Source organism: Macaca fascicularis, chromosome 7 (genome assembly GCF_037993035.2).
Source record: "Macaca fascicularis isolate 582-1 chromosome 7, T2T-MFA8v1.1".
NCBI classification, from domain to species: Eukaryota; Metazoa; Chordata; class Mammalia; order Primates; family Cercopithecidae; genus Macaca; species Macaca fascicularis.
Window position 1 is genome coordinate 162,513,890 of NC_088381.1, and position 25,865 is coordinate 162,539,754.

At 47.1% G+C, this 25,865-nt stretch overlaps 1 protein-coding gene and 1 long non-coding RNA gene across 2 annotated transcripts in view; one reads left to right on the forward strand and one right to left on the reverse strand.

Moving 5' to 3' along the window:
• The window catches only part of LOC135972045 (uncharacterized), an 83,402-nt gene that overhangs the window by 33,376 nt on the left and 24,161 nt on the right, over positions 1 to 25,865 (forward strand). The gene's annotated exons all lie outside the window — the stretch shown is intronic.
• Positions 521 to 17,219, reverse strand: SERPINA12 (serpin family A member 12). The gene is made up of 5 exons (XM_065549309.2): positions 17,054 to 17,219; positions 10,636 to 11,302; positions 8,673 to 8,943; positions 3,397 to 3,544; positions 521 to 999 (listed from the first exon to the last, which is right to left on the reverse strand). Exons 2-5 carry the CDS (start codon positions 11,267 to 11,269, stop codon positions 808 to 810), a joined length of 1,245 nt encoding a protein of 414 aa, XP_065405381.1. The 5' UTR covers positions 11,270 to 11,302; positions 17,054 to 17,219; the 3' UTR covers positions 521 to 807.

Here is a 25,865-nt window from a genome sequence, read left to right on the forward strand (position 1 = left end):
CCACTCACTCTTCAATTGAACTTGCTAACAGGTTTAAACCGCAGGATCTACCTTTGACAACAAGATAAGGAAGGGACAGGGGAGGGAGGGTGCCAGGACGTTTTTTTTGTGCCTGAAATGGATAAAGCTGGCGGCAAATTCTAGCTGCTACTCTAGACTTCGTCCTTCTAATGTTGCCCGAGGGGCTGGACTGGCCCTGTCCCTGTTTCCCCATCCACCTGGATGCTGGCTAAGCCCAGAGCTCCCACATGGACACACTGGGACAGATAATTGGCAGAGGGCTCACAGAGGCGGGAACAACTTTTTTAAAGCACTGAACTAGCTTCCTCGGAGCCCCAAAGGGAGTGGCGGGACCTTCACTTCAGAAATAAGGCAGGCCCAGAGAGGGTCTGTGGCTTTCCCAAAGATACCTCATTCTAGGATTTGAACCCAGTCTCTCCCTCCAGTCTCCAGATACTTGCGGTGGCCCATACCTTCCCCAAATTATCCACCAATAGCCAGTTAACCTGGGGCAGGGCTGTGGGGAGAAACGTTTGTTTATTAAATCACAGAGTCCCTCTGCCTGCTGGAGGGGAGAGGAGAATGCCACCGAGTGGGTGGGGCATCGAATCCCAGCATTTGAATGGGCAGGGAGGGAATGGGGCAGAGGACTTCCTAGAACTTGCAATTTTGCTCTTTCGGGCAGTCTAGGGAGATGGTGACGGGGAGGGGCTAAGCTGAACCGTGCCTGTCACTTCCATCTCAGGAAGACGGAACACGTTCAACCCCAAGCCATGTTCGGGGTCTGCGGCAAGCAGGAATTCTCCTTTATTTTCCAATAGGGTTAACAATCTTTCCCAGGAAGAGCACGGAAGGTATTTTCTGGCTGTAAATCAGCAGCAGATAGGGTCTGTCTATCTTGACAACGAGTGGTGTCTCCATGGGCAGAGTCTGTGCTCCGGTGCCAGCGGCCCCCTCCGTACCCCTCTCATCCATCTTCAGCTCAGCCTTGTGCACAGCCTGTGGAAGCCAAGGGCAAAGTCAGGGACTGCCAAGCTGCTCAGCGACCATGGTGGCCGGAGGCCCAGAGAGGATTAGAGAGGGAGACAACTTGGTCCAAGCTGTCCAGCACAGCAGTAACTTGGTTTACTCCAGGGTTTCTGGCTCTTTTGCCATTAATGCTGGAGAATATTCGACAAGCAGATGCCGCGTGAAGGAAAAGATGGTGCAGGGAGAGCATCAGTTATGGGGGTCGATGTGGGGAGAGATGGAGTGGGGTTTGCTTCTCTTTCTCATGGGTTACAGGGAAGCATCAACCACAGCCATGGCAGAAAAGGTCTACTGGGCTGTAGCTGGGTGAAAGTGAGGTGGTGGTATCCCCACCCTGAAGCCTCCAGCACCTCCTTTCATCCACCTGGTGGATGGTTAAGAGGGAGGAAGATTCTGGATTAGCTCTGAGATGACTTGCATCCCAAATCCACTCCAAAGGTATCAACATCTGTAAACAGGTGATCAGTACTGGGAAGCTGATGGGTATGTGTGAAATCCTTGCACATTTCTTTCTAGTCTGCAAAATTCTCACAATTTTCCTTGCAGAAAACAGGACAGTATCCTGTGTTAGAATCACAGCTATCAGCAAACGTAACTACAGAACGAAACAAGCCATTAAACTCAACAAGACCTTCAGAGCTGGTGTTGAATGTTTGTGGGAAGTCTGTGGCAGGAAAGCTCAAAAGTGAGAAAATTCTAGTAACTGTGTTCCTTATGTCAACATGAAAAATACAGTGGAATCTGTGCCATCTGATTCAGAGCAGCAGGCTCAGCTTGGCAAGCTGGATCCTTCCCAGACTGGCTTGAACCTCCCACTTCATCTCCATTAAGCACCTAATCCCCACCACCCACTACTCCATGATATCCAAAAACCCCCAGCCTTGGCCACACTGCTGCACCCATTCCCGCACCCATCTCTGCTCGTTGAAATCTTTCCCCTCCTTCAATGCCTTTTTAACCCCAAAGTAGGGTTGCCAGGTGAAATACAGGACATCCAGTGAAATTTGAATTCAAGATAAACAATGAATATATTTTAGTGTAAGTATGTCCCGTGCAATATTCAGAACATACTGGCACTAAAAAAATTATTCATCATTTATCTAAAATTCAATTTTTTTTTTTTTTTTGAGACGGAGTCTCGCTCTGTCATCCAGGCTGGAGTGCAGTGGCCGGATCTCAGCTCACTGCAAGCTCAGCCTCCCGGGTTTACGCCATTCTCCTGCCTCAGCCTCCTGAGTAGCTGGGACTACAGGTGCCCGCCACCTCGCCCGGCTAGTTTTTTGTATTTTTCAGTAGAGACAGGGTTTCACTGTGTTAGGCAGGATGGTCTCGATCTCTTGATCTCGTGATCCACCCGTCTCGGCCTCCCAAAGTGCTGGGATTACAGGCTTGAGCCACCGTGCCCGGTCTAAAATTCAAATTTAACTGGGTACTCTGTATGAAATTTGCTAAATTTGGTGACCCTACTTATATGCTGCTCTCTTTTGGTCCCAGGCAATCAGGTGCTCACCTTTGCCAGAGGCCACAGGCCCCTTTGCTTGGTCATATTTTCCTATGCAGCACATGCTTACGCCAACTCATACAAAACGTGTGGCCTTGGGCGCGGTGGCTCACGCCTGTAATCCCAGCACTTTGGGAGGCCAAGATGGGTGGATGACCTGAGGTCAGGAGTTTGAGACCAACCTGGCCAACATGGTGAAACCCCGTCTCTACTAAAAATACAAAAAAAAATTAGTTGGGCATGGGGCAGGTGCCTGTAATCCCAGCTACTTAGGAGGCTGAGGCAGGAGAATTGCTTGAACCTGGGAGGTGGAGGTTGCAGTGAGCCAAGATGTACCATTGCACTCCAGCCTGGGCAACAGAGCAAGACTCTGTCAAAAAAAAAAAAAAGAAAGAAGAAAGAAAGAGAGAAAGAGAGGAAGAAAGACAGAAAGAAAGAGAAAGAAAGAAGGAAGGAAGGAAGGAAAGAAAGAAAGAAAGAAAGAAAGAAAGAAAGAAAGAAAGAAAGAAAGAAAGAAAGAAAGAAAGAAAGAAAGAAAGAAAGGCATGTTGCCTTTGAGAGAGAGTCTGGGTTAGATCTAGACCAGTTCTAGGCCTGATAACTGTTCCAGGCCTTGATCAATGTTTGCTACATTGAATAGATTTCCAAAATAGTAGCAGTTTTAAAGACTGGAAGCATGAGGCTGGGGGAGGTTATGTGGTTTGCCCAGTATCACGGGATTGGTAAGGGTCACAGCTGGATTCATGGCCACTCCAACCGGTGGGTGGAGTCCTGGCTCTGACAGCCACTGTGACCCCAGCTCTGGCCCGGGGCTGGGCGAAGGCCCCTGTGCTGCAGGGAGTGGAGTCCAGGCTAGGCAGGCTTACCTCGCTGACTTTCAGGTTGCGACAAGGGGCGATCTTGGTGAGATCACCATGCTCCTCAAAGATTTTGGAGATACCCATGTAGGAGAGAGTCTTCTTCAGGTCGAAGGTGCCCGTCATGTGGAGTCTGGGCACAGACACATCTACGACCCTGGGGAATTGACACGACAAGGGTGAGTGGTCAAGTCCTGTCGTGTTGCAGGGCAGGCCTCAGGATACATGACGAATGAAATGTATCCTCCCAGCCCCAAAGGTCTCCAATCTCTCTCCATCCACAGAATGAGGAGGGATTCCTTAACCCTGGGACCCTGGTTTCAAAACACTGTAAGCAATCTGAACAGTGTCCCTGCCTCCCAGCACACCTGCCCCAGAGCCCTCTACAGGGAGTGTTCTCAAGTCTCAAGTCCCCCTGTCTCAGAGCCCCTTCAGCCGCAGTCACTGACGATGTCCCCACTGTAGTCACTGCCATGCCTGAGCCCTGAGCCCATCCTGACCCTGGAATATCTGACGCTGAAGGGAACAGGGCATCCAGAATCTGGAGCCAGACAGAACTGGGTTCCAATCCACTCTGCCTCTCATGAGCTCTGTGACTTGGGGCAAATGACCTTCCTTCTCTAAGTCACTTACGTGAGAAGGAAGCTGATCATCATCTCTCCCGTGGGACACTAGGGGTGCTAAGGCAAATGCAGGCAAGGTGCTCAGCAGACAGTCAGCACTTAGCAGGTGTCCATCCTCCTGCCCTCCAACTAGCAACTTCACATCCTCTGTGGCTGAACTGCGATCAGCCTCCTGCCCGGAGCCTGGGGCCAGGGTCTCCTGAGGTACCTGCAGACCCTGGACTCCTGCTCACCTGGCCCTGCACCTTATTTTCCCACCTACCCAAGGACCTCATTCCTGCCTATGTGTCCTCTCTCTCCTGCATCATCCTTCAACAGTGCCCCTTTGATCCTCCTCTGGCGAAGGCTGCACCCTATCCTCAAAAACTAATGCCAAGACATCTGTCTTGGCCCTGAATTGCCTTTCCAGCTTCCAGCTCATTTCTTTACTTCCCTTTGTAGCAGAGGTTGTCTCTGCTAGCTATCTCCACTCCCTCCCACGATTGCCTCAGTCCACTGCAGTCGGCTCTTTGACCTCAACTTTCTATGGAAGTAACTCTTTCCAGAGTCACCGTTGACATCCAGCCCCGCATCCCAGAGTCAACTCTCAGTGAGCCGCACCTGCCAGTAATCTCTTTCCCCAGGGTGAAGCGTTCCAAGTCCACCCTTGAGGCTTCTCCTCCTTCCCCACCACTCCTGCTCCTGTCTGGCTCCAGCCCACCTGTCTCTACCAGCTACGCTGCTGCTCCAAGACTCAGACCTTGGTCCCCTTCTCTTTTCCACCTTCACTCCCTCCCCATGAAGGGCATTCAGTCTCAAGCTTTGAGTATCATCCACAGACCCGACGACTCCCAAATTCACCTTTCCACTAATTCATTCACTCAACAAACATTTATTAAATGCCCACTGTATACCAGGTGCTGTTCTAGGTGCTGGAGATGCATCTATGAACAGAACAGGCAAAGATCCCTGCCCCTGACTGTGTGTTCTAGCAGGGAAGACGGGGGATAGAATCAACATAGCAAAAAGTACCACCTAAACCTACATACATGTACCGGTAGTATGCAGAAGGCAGTAAGTGCTATGGAAAAAAATAAATAGGTCAACTTGCAGAAATCAGGGATCAGTCCAAGGTTTGAGCAAACCTTGAGGCATGCAAGGGAATTAGACAAATTAGGATTTTTTTTTTTCCTGAATAAAATGGGCAGTCACTGTAGGGTTTTGAAGAGAGGAGTGACATAGTCTTGCTTAGGATTTAAAAAGATCATTCTGTCGCCTCTGTTAAGAATATACTCTTGGTGCTGGTGGTGTGTGTGAAGTAGGGATGCGCAAAACTGATGCTGGGAGACCATTTGGAAGCTAGTGTGGTCGTCGGATGTTGGGAGCCATAGAGACAGTGGAAAGATACCAAATTCCAGATGTAGTTTGCTGTAGGCTAAAGGGGTTTCCTGACAGACGGAATGAGGCATTTGAGAGGGGTCAGGGTGACTCCAAGGTTTTTGGCTTGAACAACTAATAAGATGGAGTCACCATTGACTGAGATGGGCAGGCTTGGGGAGGCTCCCTGGGGACAGATCAGGACACCATTCTAGATGTGTTGACTCTAAGCTCCAATTACACATACAGGGGAGATTCTGGGTAAACAGAAAGATCCATGACTCTGGAGTTTGGGGGAGAACAGGGGCTGGGGCTAGAAGCATGGCAGTCGTGGTAATAGAGATGGTGTTTAAAGGTCTGAGCCTGTGCACTCACTCAGGAGTAAGTATAGACAGAAAAGAAGGCTGGGAATTGAGCCCTAAGACACTCACTTCTGAGACCTGGAGGAGGAGAGGAGTCTCCAGCAAAGGAGATTGAGGAGGGGAAAGGTGGGAGGTGCCGTGAGAGTGGAGAGCTTGAAGCCAAATGAAGAGCACCTTAAGGAGGTGGGGACACCAACCAGCCTAACAGCGAGGCCTGAGACTGACTGCACTCTGCAACACAGACACCCTTGAGACCCTGGGAATGGAGCTGTCTGTGAGAAGTAGGTGCAGAAGCTGGACTGGAGTGGATTTAGGAAAGGATGAGAGGAACTAGGGGCTGTGAACAGAGGCAACTGCTTCACGGTGTTCACCTGCAAAGGCGGAGTGACGAAATGGGGGAATAACTGGGGAAAAACAAGGGTCAAGAGAAACTTTTATGTTGGGAAAAACAAGAGCATTGGGATTTCCTGCAGGCCAGCACAAGCCGTACAGGTCGCTTGCACAGAAGGCAGACACCTGCTTTGTCTTCTTGCATAGAAGCCACTTCCATGAGCTGTAAGTTATCCCTGGCCCCCTACGAGGTTTCATGATGAGATGGAAGATAAGAGCATCTTTGTATCTGACGGAAATGATTCAGAAGAGAGAAAAACATATGCTGATGTAGGAAAGTGAGGAGAGGATTTCTAGGGTGAAGTTCCTGAGTAGCGAAGGGCCCTAGGTCCAGTGCATTAATGGGGAGATTTGCTTTCATTTGTGCCAACATGGGAAGGCATTAAATGCAGCTGCTGCTGGCAGGTGAGTGCATATACCAATATGTACGGAAATGTGTGGGGTGCCCAGGCTGAGAGTGGACCCTCAACACTTCTGAACAGGACAATGGCTATTTCAAAACCACCAGCAGTTTTCTGCTCCTAAAGGTGGACCCTGGGAAATAGAGCTTTTCCTCTGGCGAAATCAGAGGAGCAGCACCTGGCCTCAAATTCTGCAAATCCAAAGCAGGTGTCTGCCTCCTGCACAGAGGCCAGGTGGACGTCATCCGAAGCCTAAATTCTGATATGTTCTACCCACATGTAAACTGGTGTGTGTCTGTTGACTTGGTTACTTCTTTTAGGGAAAAGGTGATTTTTCTGCTCAGGGTCTTCTCCCGTCTGGAGGGGACTGCAGGAAGAACACATAGGGATATCCCGTCCACCCCACAGCGGACCACTGAGATGTCTGGACTGCGCTTCTTACCTGTAAATCAAAGCAACTTGACCACTTATCTCCCAGAAATAATGAGCTCAGACAGTAGGAATATTTGCCTATCATGTTCTAACCAAATGTAATTCCTTGGGGACCGTGGGCAAAGCCCCCTGTCCTGCAAGAGGATTTGGAGTTTCTTCTTGGGAAGGTAGACATTTCCCTGCCTGTCATTCCAAGGCCAGAAGTGACTGGGTAGGCAAGACATTCCTGGGTGAGAGGGACCTTCCTCTCCACGGCCCTCCTGGTGAGGAGGCCTGGCCTCAAGTCATGGAGATGCGGGAAGCAGTCCCAGAGGGATGGGGAGGCAGAGCAGCCACTAGATAAATGGAAGGAGGTGCCCTGGAAGAGACACTGAGAACAGCCTACACTTGGACTCTACAAGATGCCACTTCTAAGTAACTGCACTCTAAGTTATCCTGGGTTCCTGCGAGAGCTTTGGTTCTGTTATTCCCAAACCTCCAGGAAGTCTGGCACCAGCCTACAGAAAATCTCGAAGGTTCTATTCCACTCTCGAGTAAAGGTGCAAAAGGAGATGAAGCCTGAAGCCAGAGAGATGGTGGCCGTGCCCAGGGAACATCTCTGTGTGGTTGATGGTGGCCTGATGGTGGTCACAGCACCGGGGGCTGCAGAGGGCCTTGGTGAGGGGAACGTGAAGCCTCCAGTGCAGCACCTGAGCTGTAGCCCCATGGGGAAATCATCAGACATGGCTTGGAGATGGGACTGGAGCGCAGTCAGGATGGCAAGTTCCAGCAAATCAACTGCAGGGTCTCAAGCCACTGTAATTTGAGTCCTACAGGAAATGTCATATTCTGGAGTCCATGTCTCACAAAGCCAAGAGTGGAAGACCTGGCATTCCTCCCATTTCTCACCTTCTCTTCACCTTCTACAGCCCCGAATTCCTTAGGGAGATCTCCCAAGACATCCCTATGAACTCTAAAACTCTGTAGAGTGCAGGCTGAAACATGTCAGTCCCTTTGGGATGTCCCCATGTTGAGACAACATGGGGGAACCTGTGGATGGTAACTGAACTGAACTGATGTGACTCCTTTCACACGGAACATAGCCTTGGAGGCATCGCAGAATGCATCTGTGATATCTAGAGTGAGCTGCAGGCTCGAGAAAGGAAAATTCTGGTTCTGAATGCTTTCAATAAAGTCACATTTCTGGAAGGGGGGAGCTAAGTGCCAGGGCATTCCAAGAGCGCTGCCATCCCTCGAGATCTGCACAGCTTCACCTGCCCTTCCCACTGGAAACATCTTCTTCAGTGGAGGAGCAGCCACCCTACAGCTTCAACTGTTGTGACACCACAGTTGACAACATCATTCTCCTCACAACTCACAGCTCTCTTTTACAGCCCGTGTTTGTCCTTGCCGTTTCCTTTGCTCCTCCCCCTTTCATACAGACTGCCACCCAACCTTGAAGACTTGGCTCAAATACTATATCCTCTGTGAAGTCCTCCCTGACCACCACCCTCCACTGAGACTCCATCTACTGTGCTTTCACAGTCTTGATGAATCTCCCTCAAAGAGTCAAGCACTTCACTCTATTCCTGTGATTTGTTCCCCAGTATACTTCTCACCATGATATAAGTTTATTATAGAGCCCAGAAGAGGACTTGGCCATGAGGTAAGAGCTCAGAGAGAAGAAATAAGAGGGAAGACAGGAGAAGGAAAAAGCTGCGAGGGCTAGGCACCCACTTTACCTGCGTGACAGTAACGTTTTCCATCTGGAGAAAGTGTCCACCTGCAAGCCTTTCTCCAAGTGCTTCAGCTTGCCCTCATCAGGAAGGAGGAAGATGGCTGTGATATTTTTATGGTAGGGTATTTCCAGGATGGTGCAAGAGAGCTTATCATCATAGCCAACTTGGTACATGCCACTATGGAACATCATGGGCACCTTGACTGAACTGTTTTTCTCCAGAAAGAAATCTTCCTCTTTAGTTACATTTGGATCAAACTCATGTTGCCACCTGGCTTAGTTTGAAGAAAGACAAAATGACATGATTATCCCATGGGAAAAAAGGTGACTAAATCCAACTAACCACTAGTCTCTGTCCACACAGATTCAGGGTGAAAGGGGATGTTCTGGGGTATCAGGGAAGTCCTTGCCCTCATTCCACGTCCTGGAGATTTCTGATGAGATGGGCTCAGGTGCAATTATTAGTTCCCAAAGAAGTCAGGACTAGACTGCTAAATTAAGAGGGGAAAAGCAGACTACCATAAGCTCAGGTTCCCCTAAGCCTGAGAAAGCCCACTGAGTATGTCCTAACAGAGGGGACTGCATTACAATTAATGATGGCTAATTGAGTCTGATGTGAGTAGAAATGCTTGATTCTAATCTGAGTCAGTCCTGAAGGAGCTGCTGTCATGTGGAACTAAGAAAACTGGTGAAACAGGCTGCCGTTGGGAGCTTGCCAAAGAGCAGGGAACACTGAGGCCTGGGTGCCTGGACTCTGAAGATGCCTTGACCTATTGGGCATAAACTCAGACCTGGGTCTTTCAAACTTGCCACCCGAGAGTCCTCATTGTAGGGCCAACTCCCTGAGTTCAAATCCTGGCCTCACTGTTCTATCTACCTGTCCAAAAGGTTATCAAGGGTTAACCTTGGATAAGTGTCTCAATCTCCCTGGACTTCAGTGTTCTTATTTGTAGAATGAGGATATTGACAGCTACCTCATAGGGATGCCTTGACATGTAGCGGGATAAGGCAGCACAGCTCAGTGCCTGTGTATAGTGAGGTTGAGTAGGTGCTAGTTGTCATCAGCATCGTTATTTTCACTGTTATTCCTATTGTTATCTAGGGGACATAGGGATTTCAGGAAATTCCATATTCTCCCTTTTCCTTCTCTGGTTTAGGCACATTGAGGTTTTAGACTGCCAGTGGTCACCTTTTTTCTTCTTTAGCCATCAATCTGCCTGTGGATTTTGAGAACCCTCAATTTTTTATATTTAGTACCATGTTCCCGACACTCCAGCAGTGATTTTGTCTGGACTGATGGGTGTTGGCCTCTGATTCTCACCTATTTTGGCCAACCTGTCTGTGTATATGTGTTCTGTGTGGTGTTGGGGGATAAAGCTGAAATTTGGAAACATTCTTCCGTCTTTTTTTTCTGTCTCTCTCCATCAGATCTGGGAAATACATAAAGTCTGATAAGGAGAATTCATATATATTATATGTAAGAAGACCCACCAAGTGATCACCATCACCATAATCAACACAATCACCATCTCAGGTGTCTGCTTAAAGTGCTGGAAAGCACACGGTGCTAGAGCCAGGAGAAATGGGTTCCAGTCCTGACTCAATGATGGGCTTTGTAACTTGGAGTAAGTCAGTTAATCTCTCTCTGAATGTTTTTTCTCATCTAAGAGATGGGAACGAAATGTAATTCCGACCTCTATAACCAATGTTGTGTTAGGATAATCACTAATCATGAAAATGACAGACTTCATAAAGCTCATTTCACATACATTTTCACTTTAAATCTTGATAATTGTATGATGAGTTATGTATCATGATACCCATTTTACAGATAGGAAAAGTGAGGTTCTGAGAGATAAATGACATATGAATTCAAGGTCAAAGAGCAAACAGTGGCCAACCCAGATTTTTAACCCAAGTCTAATGGTCATCCTATTCTTTCCACACCAACATGCCAAAAACCTTACCTCGGAAGAAAATATAATTTGTAAGAAGCATCACAGTGCCAGGGTCTATATTCTCTATCAGGTTGTTAATTTTCCCATAGGTTTTATTACTGATAAAGTCATTGATCTGCTTCTGAGTAATTTTCAAATTCTGAAAGTTGGTAAGGATGGTTTCTGCACCGTAAAAGTTCTCGGCATCTTCCAAAAACTTACGCTGGGGCTGCAGCCCCCGGTCAATGAACAGCGTGTTCCCGATGCTCACTTTGAGGTCCTGGGTCTTCTGGTTCAGCTCGTGGATGATGTAATGGAAGCCCTCATGAAGATCTTTTTCTGGGATCTTTCTGAAGTTGAACCCCTGCTTGATCTCATCCAGGGTGCTGTCCTGGGCACCCAGGCACAGCAAGGAGAAAGCTGTAGAGATACTCAAGGGGGATAGCATGATATTCCTGCCAGGGTTGTTGGAGGCCAGCTTCTTGAGAAGCTTAAAGCCAAAATCCATGTTCTGCCTTGTAAGCTCCTTGGCTGTCTTCCTTTCCTTCCACCCTTGGGCCTGGCTCAAAGCTTTATAATTCCTTGGTGAGAAGCTCGGCTTCAGAAGACCTTTCACAGTGAGGAGAACAGCCAGAAAAATAGCCAGGCCCAGTGTGGGGTTCATTTTCCTTGAAGACTATCTTGTTGAGTAGTAGACCTGAGGTTAGCAGAAAAAAAGAACACGATAACCCCATCGCCCACAAGTTACCCAGAGGAAGACCAGATGAAAGAAGAAATACAGTGACTAGTATGTGTTGTACATCGCAGTTTGTGAGTGCTTTGACCCGTTCATAGCGTTTAACCTTTGTAGTCACCCTGGGGACTAGAAATGACTTTCTACATTTTGTAAATAGGAGGACTGAATGTAGAAGACATCTTTTGTTTTTGTACCCTCTTTATGGAAACAGTGTCTCAATTCCTTTGAGGAACAGCTCTCCTCCCCTCCATTGGACCACAGTGAGGATACCCCGTAGTGTAGGCATGTGACCCAGACCTACCGTCATAATACTTCATTCCTTTGCCACACTGGCTGGTTAAAGACGAGAGTGTGGACCAAAATCAGACCAGTCAGTGTCTTTCTAAGGGAATGTAAAAGCCCCTAAACTTTGAGGCAGCTAACTTTGTGAAGTAGCCCTGAAGCTGAATGTGGCCATGGTTTCCACATGTAGGAGAGGAGAGCAATAGAGGGAGGTGGAAAGACAGAAATGGACTGACACATCCGATGACATCTTCAGAGACCCTGGACTAAGCTTTACCTCAATTTACTACCCACTTCCATGTTTCCAAGTTATAAAAGCCAATAAATTTCCCTTTTAGAGTTGGCTGGTTTGAGGTGAATTTTTTCCCCTTCAGCCAAAAGAATCATGACTAATTTGCAGAGATCAAGCCCTTTGTTTAAGCGCATATGTTCTCTAGGTGGTGGATACTCATACCAGAAGGACTTAGGTCTCCAGGAAACCTTCTTCCCTACGCCCTTCCCAGGGAGGGAAGGGGATGGCACCATGGGAGAGGAACAGCCAGGTCTGCCTGGCGCTGGACTGCTGCTCCTTTCACCCACCTCTCAGCTTTGACATCTTCCAACGGCACTGTGAGCTTCTGGGAGACAAGACTTTTAGTTACTCTTTGCCCTTAATCTCCAGTCCTAATGCTGCAGAGAGATGCCAAAAGCATGTTGGCCTAATTATTGATTTCTCTGGTTGGACATACTACTGTCAGTGATGGTTATACCAATTCATACGTAAAATGAAGGCAGATTTCTTTACTTGGTCATCTGTTATGTCATTTAGTCTGCTTTCTTCCTGTGATTTATATCTTGTGTGTCTGTAATTCATGGGAAAGAGTCAGCCTGTCCACAGTAAAGGCTATTCATGGTTGTCTTAGATGGGTTCCCTAGAAGCAGAACCTGAGATGGGGATTTAGCTGCATGTTATGTATTGAGGCAGTTGTCTCAGCAGGAGCCTATAGGGAAGTGACGGAAATGGGATGGAAAAGGGAAGGAGCCAAGGTGACATCTAGCCTTGGCCTGGTCCACAGTGGAAGGGCTCTCCAGGCTGGCCTTTTGGACAGAATCAGTCAGTTAGTGGCTGTGATCTGTCCTCTGGATGCAGGTCATGGTGCATAACTGGGTCAATTAGGTCTTATCAGCCAAGGACAATTTTCTGGAGAGGGGAAGGCCGCTGTGAGCTGTCAGCAGCCAACCCTCACAGCAGTACCAGCAAAGGGGAACTGGGTCAGCCACCAACAGGGTCTGCGCAGCTAAATTCCCATGCCTGGCTCTTTCTGGTTGACTGAACAAGCAGATGAATGAACACTAGGCAGGGCCTGTACCTGGGAGTGTTCCCAGTTCCCATGTTCTTCATGTCCAAATCCTTCTATGCCAAGCACTATGGATAGAGCCTTGATCACAACAAAGGTCTTCAAGGAGTTTGTAGTATAGTATTGGAAAATTCTAGTGAATAATGCTCATTGCTCCCTCAGCATCCATTCTCCCAGCTTCCCAATAGATCATCCTCCTCCTTCTCCTCCTCTTCCCCCTTCTTCCCTTCTTCTCCTCTTATCCTCTCCTCCTCATCTTCTCTTTCTTTTTCTTATTTTCAGTAATACACTCTTCTCTCAGGCAGCCCATGTGCCTCAGGGACAGAAGCTCCTCCCTACTCCAATGGAGGGCCTGATTGGTGCAGGGGCATCTCAACTCTCCTGCTACTGGTTGCTTCAGGAGCCAGACCTAATCCAATCATTGCAGGTGGGAATTTCTGCCCTGATACTTGTTTAGGGAGGGGCATGTGGCTTAAGAGGTACAATGAGGGAGGATTTCAAGACTGTTGGAATGTTGGGGTGCTGCCCTGTCTCTTTCCTGGGATATCTTGGGCAGGAAGGTACGGCAGGCAGGGACTAACAGCAACTTTGCTCCATGGGGGAAGTGACTCGAAAGCAAAGCCAGAGCACAAAGAGGATGCATCCAAGGGCTCTTAGGAGAAACCGGAGCTGGGGCCATGGAAAAAGCTGGCCCCAGAGCGCACCCTGCCTCTGGACCCCCAGTGACATTGAGTTACATCGTCATTTCCTTGAAGCCAAAAACATCCTCACAAATATGGGCAGATACATTTTTTTTTTTTTAAATGCCAGGACTACGAAGTAGGCAGGAGTTCTGTGCTCTGCTCTCATGCCTTCGTAGCTGTGTGACATTCCAGGAAGCACTTTCCCTCTCTGAACCTAGGTGCTCTCTAAGCACCTTCCACCCCCAAAAACTACTTTTTGGTAAAACTTAATAACAGCCGGTGATAAACAAGGGCTCTATGGGCTGTCTGAAAACAGACTGTAGAAGAGAAATTAGTAAAATTCCCAAGGATGCTTCAGATAAACAAAAGAAAATAGAAAATGGGAAGGATTCCAGCTCAGGGTTTAGGGGGCTGCATTGTTTACAAAGGCTGCCTGGATTAAAAACAGAAGCTTCTGCTATTCACAGTGGGCGCAAGTGCCCAGTGCCTAGGAGTGGAGAAGTTAAGTCATGTCCCTCAAGGAGCTGAGAAAACATTCTCAGCAGCAGGTTTCACAGCCATTTGACATGGAGGACGTTCAGCAGCCTGGCAGGAGCCTTGGGACGAGGCTGGGCAGGGCAGGGCCGGAGCAGGGAAGGAACCTGCAAAAAGCGCCATCCCGGGAACGCTTTGTGGCACGCACAGCTTTACCGTGATGTTCAGTCGCTGTGCCCTAAAGTTTTCTCTACATCGCCAAGCTTCAGAAACGAGAACAGATTATGGAATTCCAGGTCTGGATAGCGGTTCTCCCCAACTTGTATGTTTGTTAGGCGTTTCAAGGCAAGTCTCCTCACCCTTCAGGCTTACAGTATCTTCATCTATTAAATAAGGGGAAGGTGGTGATAATTTGGTTTCTTCCCCCATGAGATGCTGGTGATCAGGTGGCACTGCCACCACCGCCCCCCCAAGGGACACAGTCCACACCCTGGCCTGGCCAGGTCTCAGCACCTTCCCACCTTTGCATGCCTGTGTCACAACAGTCCCCACCAGACCTCCTGCCCTGGCTCCCTGAGTGTCAACATCTGGCCTTTCTCCCCCAAACAGCCCACACCAGCCCAATTCTGGGCCTTTCCATCTATCATCACGGGCTTTAAACTGACCCAAATTTGTCAGTTGGGTTAGATACCTGAGTAGGCTAATTTTTAATTCCATCAATTAAAATAGCTGAGCAACTGGTTATTTCCCAATCAATTGATATGTTGCTCTCCTGAGTTGAGCAATTGTTTGTTGGCTTTTAGTTTGGAGTGTGTGTGTGTGTGTGTGTGTGTGCGCGCGCGTGTATCTGTGTGTGTTTGGCTGTCACTCAAAATAAATAAAGAGATAAAGCTAAAACAAAACCAAGAAAAAAAGAGAACAAGATAGAAACCAAACCCCATGGGGTACACATAGGACACATAAGGCTATAGTCAGTATTTCAAGTCTCTGACCATCTTACTCCCATGCTCCCTATTAATTTGGAAAAATAATTTCCTCCTCTTATGACTAGATAAAATAGTGCCTCACTGACCCGGAAGTCATTCATCCTAAAGACAGATTCAAACCAGGTGGGAAGCATCTGCACAGGTAGCACAGGCGGCTTAAGTCTACACGAAAGGGCGTGTAGCAGTGGGAGGGCACTGCTTCCACCTCCCACACCGTCCCAATGAGCCAACTGAAGCAACAGTGAACGATGACAGCAGACTCAACAATAATAATATTTCAAAATTTACAAAGTGCTTCCCCCATTATCACCACAGTTTGAAGAAACAATACCTAAACAGGGAGAACACACACAGGCTACAGAAGGTCTACTCAGCACACAGTGGTTTGGAACCACAGTTTCCTTTAGAGAGACCTCCCCCTGTCCTTGGGCAGGTCACTCCTCTCCTGATAGTTGACCACCCTCCCTCTCTTCCCTGGGGTGAAACTGACTGGCTAGAAAGAGTTGGTGTAATATCCTTCTTCAAGCCAATGAGACCAAAATGTTTAGAATACTTTGGACAAGTTCCCAAGTCTTGAGAACCAACAGAGTGAGCTTCAGGCAACCAATGTGTTCCCTGCTCATTGGGGAGAAGCTTCCTATACTTGGCTGCATGCACCAGGCACCCCTTCCTGCCCCAGAAACCCCTTCCTGCCCCAGGAACCCCAGGCCCTCTGAAATGCCACCTTTCCTCGGAACCTTTTCAAAGCACCCCTTGGAGTGTGTAGCACTTGGGTAAACTCAGTGCCCTCCCTTGGACTGAGAAATCTGGGGAATCCTTGCTAAAGATGTGCCTTAGCCTCCCAACAGAAGACCCTCACCAGAGCCCCATCTTGAAGAGCCACTCCAGGCCTGCTCTGTGGCTCACCTGTTTTAAAGGACTCATATTGTTTTTAGAAGAAATCACTCAATATACAGTAGAAATTAAATTACTATTTTTAAAAGCACATTTAGAACTAAGTGGTGGTAAGATATATCTTCTCTCCCCTGTTAGAAGTAAGAGAAGCCCTGTAAACAAACTCTGATGACCACAGCAATATACTTTTTCCTCCTTCCTGGAAAACAAAGAGTGGAGCACATGTCCCCATTCCACTTCTTAATTTGCCCTGTAGATTTCTGCCTTCATTCTTGAAGAAATATGTTTGAGTCCTCACTCTGTGTCAGGCATTGGGACACTACAGCAATGCCCAGAAAATGGTCCATATTGATGTTGCAGACTGACTCTCAGCCCAGCAAGCCCCACAGCCTTCTCCAAACCCTCGAGAACTTTCCAGCTGTTTGCCTGACCTGGTCCTCCTCCCCTTCTGTGACTGCATTCTAAGGGGAGGGGATATGTGGGTTGGAAAGGCTGAGAGATCATCGACTTCAGGATTATCTGTGCCATAAAGAGGGAAATGAGGCTCAGAGTGGACAAAGGAAGACATCATGGTTGCAATGTGCATCAGTGGTGAGAATCCAGCTGGTGAAGGCAATTCTGCAGAAATGCATTGAACAGGCTCCTTGGCCTCACTTTCTCCACGAATCAATGAGTTGATAGATCTAGCCTCTGTCCTCAGAGAGAGAGAAAGATTCCCAAACAGCTCACATACAAGGCTGACTATGGCCAGCATCATGCAGCAAGGGTGGACCCAAGTTGGAGGCACCACTTATGTCCCAAGACCTCTCCCATCCCCACATTCATGAAGCTTTTTCCTCTAGAAAAGCACTTGGCAGTAGACATCCATAACACTCTGCCAAAGACGTTCAACAAATTCCTCAAGAGGGGTTTACCTGGATTTTGGAGATCCTCTAGAATTTTCCTTTCATACCCCCTCCTGTGGATAGTGCTATATCCTCCCTCATTCTGAAGAAAGCTTCACGTGGAATAGACAAGAAGCACTCGGTCTTTTGAAAGGGAAGGTCTTATACTCACAGTACATTCAGAAGTCCACTGAGCCAGCCAAATGCATCTGCCTTTCTTGCTTTATTATTTATACTTCCATGGTCTCTTGGAAGACTAAGGTCAATAAAATGAGCTGGCGTGAGTGGGCAGGTGATGGAGGCTTTGGGATGGCCACACCACCTCCCCAGGAGTTCTCCTCACCCGTGGAGGCAGCAGCATGATATTGTACCGGCCACGCCCACTGGGCTGTGGCTTCCCTAATGAACTCCAGTAGACACCTTTTGCAACGACTCTATTTCCCAATCTCTCTCTGGGCATAGAAGTCAGAATAGTCTACAAGTAGATCAGCCTGGAGTCCTAATACTGAATATTCAACCCAAATATCATCATTGCTGACCATAGGAACAGGTTGATAACTGGGTTTCTTGGGGTCATTCCCATATATCCCTCACCATTTTCTTTTGCTATTTTTTCATGTGTTCCAAATTGTCACCTCTGTTACCTTAGCTCACGTGGAGTCCTTTGGGGAAAAAGTTCGAGGAGAGACAAATAGACAACTAAATTCATAAGTTCCATTAGGAAGAACAGGAATTAAAAATTCACCCCAAAGTTCACGATCATGGAAATTACAAATTGTTTTCCTATTGTATATTTATTGTGCTGGAGTGATGAGACTATGGCTGGGCTCTGTTGTCTCTGCCTCCCCCTTACTTTTCTATATTTTCCAAATTGTCTTTAAAAAACAGATACTACTTTAGGATTAATTTTTCAAAGGCTTAAAATAAAATAAAATTCTTATCTTCAGTTTTATCTCTTGGAGAGAAAAGCATTGATGATGTCTGGGAACCTTCCAAACCCACTGATCCTGGGATGGAAGAGCAATAAGTTCAACATGCCTATCTTCAATTCTGCTTTATCTAGTGAGCTCCAGTGAGCAGAAAAAACATTCATGTATTTCTTCCCCATTTAGTGGTGCTTCACAGTAGGTCATATCTGACCGAAGCACCTCAGAGGCCTCAGAAGAGCCGTGGGTGGTGTTTTTCCTTCCTTTGGGTTGCTGCTTTTGACAAAGACATGACTCTCATTCCCAGCGCTATTCAGAGCAGGCGACCCAGAGAAACTTTCTTGGAAAGAGGCAACACTAGTTCATTCCCAGGCCTGGTTCAGCCACAAACTCTATGCACTCAGGGCCTAGACAAACAAGGCTATGGGGATGTGGGTTCCGGAGCTGCCCAGATCAGAGAGTACCCCCGAAGAAGCCCCTGAGCCACCACCTTCCCTCGCCCAGGGAGCAAGGCCTGCCTGCTGGGATGCGTGGGTCAGAGACACTATGTGAACGGTGAGACAGGAGACTTCACACTGGCCAGCTCTGGTCACCAAGGGGCTGCAGAGGAGATAGAAGGACAGGTTGAGACCAAAGAGTGCAGGTGGTCCTATTGTTACTGTAGAGTCTATAGTGGTGGAAGATCAGAGCCAGCAAGCTGGACACTGACCCGGAATCCAGGTCTGTACCCCTGGTTTGGGAGGGAAAACCCTGCCCTCTAATGACAGGGTGAGGCCTGTGTGAGTCTGAGGACCACGCCTCCCTGCCTGCCCCAGACACACTCTGCTCCAGGGCAAATTCCCACGGGAGACATGCAGGGAGAGGCCAGGGTGGGGATGCCCACTGAGTGACGTGAGCAGCACTGGGGATGCCTGAATTCAGACAGTGCCAAAGGCCAGTAGGCCACGGGAAGAGGGTAGCCACAGGTGGGCTGCAGGCCAGCCAGGCGCTATACCTTGGTGGGCCCATCCTGCCTGGGAAAAAGAGCCCTGGAGGAGGTGCATGTCTGTGGAGAGCAGTGAAGGAGATAGGCATGGGAAAGATGCAGCCCTCTCCACGTGCCCATTAAGGGACCTCAGCCTAGACTTGAGGCTGCCCTGACTGCCTGTAGTTAAGATTCAGGTCCCATGGATTTATGCCTGGTGTTCATCGGGGGCTAGGAGGATGAAGGGGATTGTCCAGCCTGGGGAGATTATTGTTATAAGTTAATGGGCCCAAGACACTGGCTGGAGGCTGAGGGGTGGCATGAATATTTTTTACATTATTGCCTTGTATAGGGGTGAGAGGGGAGCTAGGAATTTCTGGTCCTCACCCTCATTCTTTGAATCTCCCAGATGCCAGAAACATGTTAATGACCATGCCACATTCTAACTCCAAGAGCTCTGGTCTGATGGGAACACAGGAGAACACAGAGATACAAGTCACACTAGGTAAGGGCCAAGGTAGAGGTAAGTTTGGGAGGTGAGAACATGCAGGAGGCACCTGATCCTAGCTGGGGTGCTCTGGACTACATCGTAGATGGGGCACTCTTAAGCTGGGTTTTGAAGGGTAAGTAGGTGTTCTCTAGGAGAAAACTGAGGGCAAGAGAAGTATATCAAGGATTTTGCATCCTGGAGAAAGTGAGTGAACAATCTAATGCCTCCAGAAATTGTAAAAGCCTCCAGAAATTGGGCTTCTGGTTCTTTAATGGTAAAATGAGAATAACCTATTTCTAAAGCAGTTGTTTCCATCCTGGGAGTGCATTAGAATCATCTAGGAGCTTTAAAAATACCTATTTTCAGAACATTCCTCTAGATATTTTGAGTTAGTTGAGGCGGGATAAATCCTGGGTGAGGGTACTTTTAAGAACTTCTCTCCAGGGAATTTAATAAGTACTAGAGGTTGAGAATCCCACTCCAAAGCAAGTGATTCCCACCTGATGATTCCCAGGTCTTTTAAAGCATTCAGCCACCAGGTATCAAGATAGCTATAAAGCTACAGCATTAAGTTATTGGCACAGAGACAGACAAGTTGACCAATGGAATGGACTAGAGAATCCAAAAGAGCCACACAGGAAGTCACCTGATATGTGACAAGGGCATCGCTGCAATTCAAAGGAAAGGATGATCCTTTCAATGAGTGGTGAAAACAAAACAAAGCAAACAAACAAAAAACCGGTGGATGTCCATACAGGAAAAAAAATAAACAGTGACCATTTTACTCAACATACAAAAATTAATTTGAGAAGTCACAGACCTAAATGTGAAAGGTATTAGATTGAACTATATGAAACTATTGGTCTTTAATATTTTTCAACCTCAAAACCCACAAATATTGATATATTTTCTTCTAGAATTTGTATCAAATGATAGTAGAAGATCTTCGTGACCGTGAGATAGGCAGAAAGTATTAACCATTTTTAAAAAATGATAAATGGAAGTTCATTAACATTAAGAGCCTTGTTCCTCTAAAAGTACCTAAGAGAGTACAAAGGCAAGTCACAGTCTTGGAGTGGTATGTGTAATGTCTGTGTCTGATAAAAGGCTCACGCCTGTTTTTAAGCATTTCTACAAATCAACTGAAAAAAGACAACAACGTAAAAACTAAGCAAAGACATGAACAAATAGATCACAAAAGAAGATATCCAAATGCCCAATAAGCATCTGAAAAGGTGCTCAACATCATTAATCATCAGAAATATGCAAAACAAAACTACAGGAAGAACTCACTACACACCCACTGGAATAGCTCAGATTAAAAAGACTGGCAACACCAAGACGTGGAGCAAGTGGAACTCTTACACTGCGGGTGGGTGTGCAAACCGACACCAATGTGTTGGTTGGAAAATTGCTTGGCAGGATCTATAAAAGGTAAACATACGCTTACCCTTTGACCCCTTCATTGTACCTCAGGGTATATGCCCAACAGAAATGAGTGCTTCTGGGTTTACAAAGATGTGTACTGCAATGTCCATAGCAGCTTTATGTAATAGACCTAAAGTGGAAACAACCACTTTTGGAGGCCGAGGCCGGCAGATCATGAAGTCAGGAGATCGAGATCATCCTGGCTAACATGGAGAAACCCTGTCTCTACTAAAAATACAAAAAATTAGCCAGGCATGGTGGTGGGCGCCACCTACTCCATCTACTTGGAGGTCTCAGGCAGGAGAACGAACCCAGGAAAAGGAACTTGCAGAGAGCCAAGATCGTGCCACTGCACTCCAGCCTGGGTGACAGAGCGAGACTCCATCTCAAAAAAAGAAAAAAAAAAAAAAAAAAGAAAGAAAAAAAAGAAAAGAAAAGATGGCAAATATGGGTATACCATCTTTATGCAATGTGTTAAAACTCTACAGAATATGTAAAATTTGGAATCACAAATCGGAACACGTGTACAAGATCGAGAGCTAATGTTCTTAACAATGAAGAGTTCTTATATATCAATAAGTAACCACATCTGTTTCTCAATTAGCAAAAAGGTAAAAAATTGGGGTAAATATGCATTGACACATTGTGGGTGGGGCCAGCTTTGATTTTCCCCATCTTATTTTCTTTGTTTTTGTCTTTGCAGAACAGGGTACTTCCAGACACATATTAGTAGATACGGTTATTCATAGACATTATGTATTTTTCACACCAACTTTGTAAGTTTAGGTGCCGCTAGACCCATTTTTACACATGAGAAAACTGAGTTTCCTATAGCTGGACAGTTAGCAGATTCAGGACTCAAAAATCAGATCTTCTGGTTCTGAATCCCTTGTTCCATGGATAGCTTTCTGGTAGATGATAAATGAAAGCATGGCCACAGTATCTTGGCAGCCAGCATGGACCCATGGAACTCTTGGCAAGACTGGTAATTCATCCCTAGAGCTAGGCATGAGAAGGATGAAAAATGTCTATCTGAGTGATCACCTTGGCCCTTGGTTCTCTTCTCTAAGACAGAGAAACAGGCAGACAACACACACACACACACACACACACACACACACACACACACACACACACTCACCCTTGGACTAACCTCACCTCCCCAGTTCCTCCTTTCCCCTCAGGTCGGTCTTCCTTGGCCTTCCCCAGGTGTTGATGATCCCAGTCTCCTAGTCCTCTTTCCGTCCTGGTCCTGCAGCCTCCAGGTTCCAAGTGTGCTCCTCTAGGCTCCCCAGCCCCTCAAGCCTTGTCTACAAACTGGGTGGACTTCTGCCCAATGACCTGCTGAGCCTGCCTCTGCCACCTCCACCCCTTTCCCAGGATCAGCCTGGCTAATTGGCCCTGCCAAGTGTCTCACTCAGAGAGCAAAGCGTCTGGGAGTTCCCTTCCTCACCCCTTGGGAAACTCAGGCCTACTTTTTCTCTCCCATCCCAAATAGCAAGGGGCATTGTGCTTGGTACACCCAGGATGCTCTGTAGATTCACTGATGAGGGCCTGGCCTGCTAGGACCTGAGTGTTTGGCACCCAGTAAACCTCATAAAGGTGAGTGCACCAGAAACCAGAGTGACACACGCCATCCCCTCCCGGCTCCACAGCCCTGATCCCTGTGATCTTTGAGCAGAATCTTCCACCCCAGATTCCTTCCCTGGGGCAGGACAGGAATGGCTGTGGGCACCCTGGCACTGCTGTAGAATGCCAGCCACCTGGCATAGATGTTCACATGGCCCTGTCTCACCTCCCAGGTGCAGCCTGGGAGCAGGCAGCCTATCCATCCAACCCCACCCCACTCCCAAGCTCTGGGAAGTCTGAGGGCCTGGGCCTGTGGTCTGGGTACCAGACATAGGTGACCCATAATGCACCTGGTGGCTGGAGAAGCCATCCCTTCCTCTGGTTCTCAGTGTACCCACCTGTACAATGGGCAACAGGAGACTGCACTGGATCTGTGGTTGCCTGAGAAAGCCAAACTGTTGGAAGTCATGCTGTCAATCAATTTCACTTAAAATAATATAGACCCAAGTCTGTGCTAAATGTCATTCTAGCCAGATCTAGATGCTGGTAGAAGAGCAGAACAACAGAGGATGTTAAAAAAAAAGAGCATTTGCTCAACATCACTAACCATCAGGGAAATGTAAATGAAAACCACAATAAGATTCCACCTTACTCCTGCAAGATGGCCATAATTAAAAAGTCAAAAATAAAAATAAAAATAAATGTTGGCGTGGATGTGGTGAAAAGGGAACACTTTTACACTGCTGATGGGAATGTAAATTACTTCAACCACTATGGAAAACATATGGAGATTCCTTAAAGAACTAAAAGTAGAGCTACCATTTGATCCAGCAATCCCACTACGGGGTATCCACCCAGAGGAAAAGAAGTCATTATACGAGAAAGATACATGCATGCCCATGTTTATAGCAGCACAATTCGTAATTCCGAAGATATGGAACCAACCTAAGTGCCCATCAAACAATGAGTCAATAAAGAAAATGTGGTATATATACACCATGGAATACTGCTCAGTCATAAAAAGGAATGAAATAATGTCCTTTGCAGCAATTTGGATGGAGGTAGAGGCCATTATTCTAACTAAAGTAACTCAGGAATGGAAAACCAAATATTGTATGTTCTTGCTTGTAAGTGGGAGCTAAGCTGTGAACACAGGTATAAGAATGATATAATGGACTTTGGGGACTCAGAGGAGAAGGTTGGGAGGGGGTGGTGAGGGATAAAAGACTACATATAGAGTACAGTGTACACTGCCCAGGTGATGGGTGCACTAAAACTCAGAAATCACCACTAAAGAACTTAACCCGTGTAACCAAAAACCACCTGTACCCCCAAAACTATTGAAATTTAAAAAGAGCATTTCAGAAAAATATTTATGGAAGGCAAATCGCAAACTGCAAAAACGTGCATAATTTAATGTTTTTCTGCACTTTCAGGTAGCCCACCAATTTGATTTCAGCAGTACGTGTACTTCTGTGTACACCTCATGTACACACACACACACACGCACATATATATACACATATATATATTTATATACACACACACACGTGTAATTCTTACAAGTCTGCGAGGGATCATTGCCTCACTATACAGATTAGAAAGCTGAGGTTTGGGATAGTGAGTCATCTGTCAAATGTCACATGGTTATTAAATGGATGTGCAGCTTCATAAGAAATTCTTAATATAAAAGCAGAAAAAAAAATGTGGATACCACTAGTGGAGAAAATTTGGGAGAAACCAAGGAAATTCTGGGGCTGTCTGCATGCCCCCATATAAGGCTGTGGCTGTTAAATGCTGGCTCCTGGAATGGCTCACTCTAGTGTTTGTCGGGATGGTTCGTGCAGCCCAGAACAGGGGCCGACACCACCTTCAGTTTTCCATCTCTGAGTCATTCGACTTCTCCTTTGGAAGGTGTCCCACCCACCTCTCTCACCTGCCTTTCCCTCATCCTCCTTTCCTACTTCCTTCCAAAGAGGCAGAACTTGAGTTGAAAAGTGGATTGAGTGTCTATAATGTACCAGGCAGCAAGCCAGGTGCAGGGGGGAGAGAAATAACCCAAGTCCTCATAAGCTCACAGACCAGGGAAGGGACAGACACTGGGGGGTCACGCCTGTACTCCTAGCACTTTGGGAGGCCAAGGCAGGTGGATCACTTGAGGTCAGGAGTTTGAGACCAGCCTGGCCAATATGGTAAAACCCCATCTGTATTAAAAATACAAAAATTAGCTGGGGGTGGTGGCTCGCACCTGTGGTCCTAGCTACTCGGGAGGCTGAGGCATGAGAATTGCTTGAGCCCAGGAGGCAGAGGTTTTGGTGAGCTGAGATTGTGCCACGGCACTCCAGCCTGGGTGACAGTGATACTCCATCTCAAAAAACAAAACAAAACAAGAATTCTGTGGAGGGATGAGTTCAACATCACTTGCACCCACGAGAGGCGGATATTAAATCAAATCAAGGCCCCCAAACAAAAAAAGCAGCAGCTCCATCCCCCACTGGGTCCCATCTCAGGGGGGCATTGTGACATTGAGGTGGAGAACAGGTCCTACAGCCATAGCAGACTGGGCCACCTCACCCGGGTCACCTCACTTCTCTGTGCCTCACTATTTCCATCTGTCCAATGGGACTACTGAAGTACCTGCTTCGTTCATTTCATCAGATTGTTAGCAGTGTTATCAAATGCAGTGGCCCGTGTGGAGAGGATCAATTAAAACTAATTAGTAGTAATCATAGCAATAGTTATAATAGTAGTTAATAAAATAGTAATTAATTACTACTAATTTATCATTACTAATGATAAACATGATGACAGGGAGCTGATTCTGCTCATCCAAGTCACACTCTGCTCACCATTCTCATCCTCCAGCATCAGGAGTGAGGGTGTCGGGTGCCTAACACTGATGGGGCCCAGGAGGACAATTCTTGCCAGTCAAATGAAACATGTGCCATCAATAATGGATCAGACAGCAAAAACCAAATGTTAAGGATGGCTGAGATCCTTGAAATTCAGAAGGAATTTGGATGGATAGTCAGCAGTTACCCAAATAGGGTTATCTGTTCACATCTAACTACTGGGTATTTTGTGTGCTTTTATACAGTTAAGGATGGGAAAAGCTCATTTCTGAGCTTTCAGAAATTTGGGAAAACAGAGTGGTTGTCTACTTAAGACCGAGGAAAGGGCCAAGTCACAGAGAAGATGTAGTGAAGAAATACACAAGCCCACACATCTATTCTCCAAGAATGTTCCATGCATTCCCAAATGGGTTCCATTACCAGCTCAAGCCACAAGCATGAGAATGAGGAGTGATACCGAGTGTAGCTCTGGAAGCAGCCATCCCACGGCTCCCCATGCAGGTGGAAGAAGGGACGTTTCCCTCCAGTCATCCAGGTTTTCAGCTCTCCTTCCAGGATAAGCGAAAGCAAGCTGATAGAAACCAAGTGTGGGCTCGTAAGCAGGTCACCCTTATTTGCAAGGGCATGCTCTGAGCTGCCACGGCTTGTTTGCTGATGCCAGACAGTCCTCTTACAGAGAACTGCCTTTATAATCCAAGACAAAATGAAGGACAATTACTTTGAGAGAGAATACCAAGATGCAAGTGGCTGATATC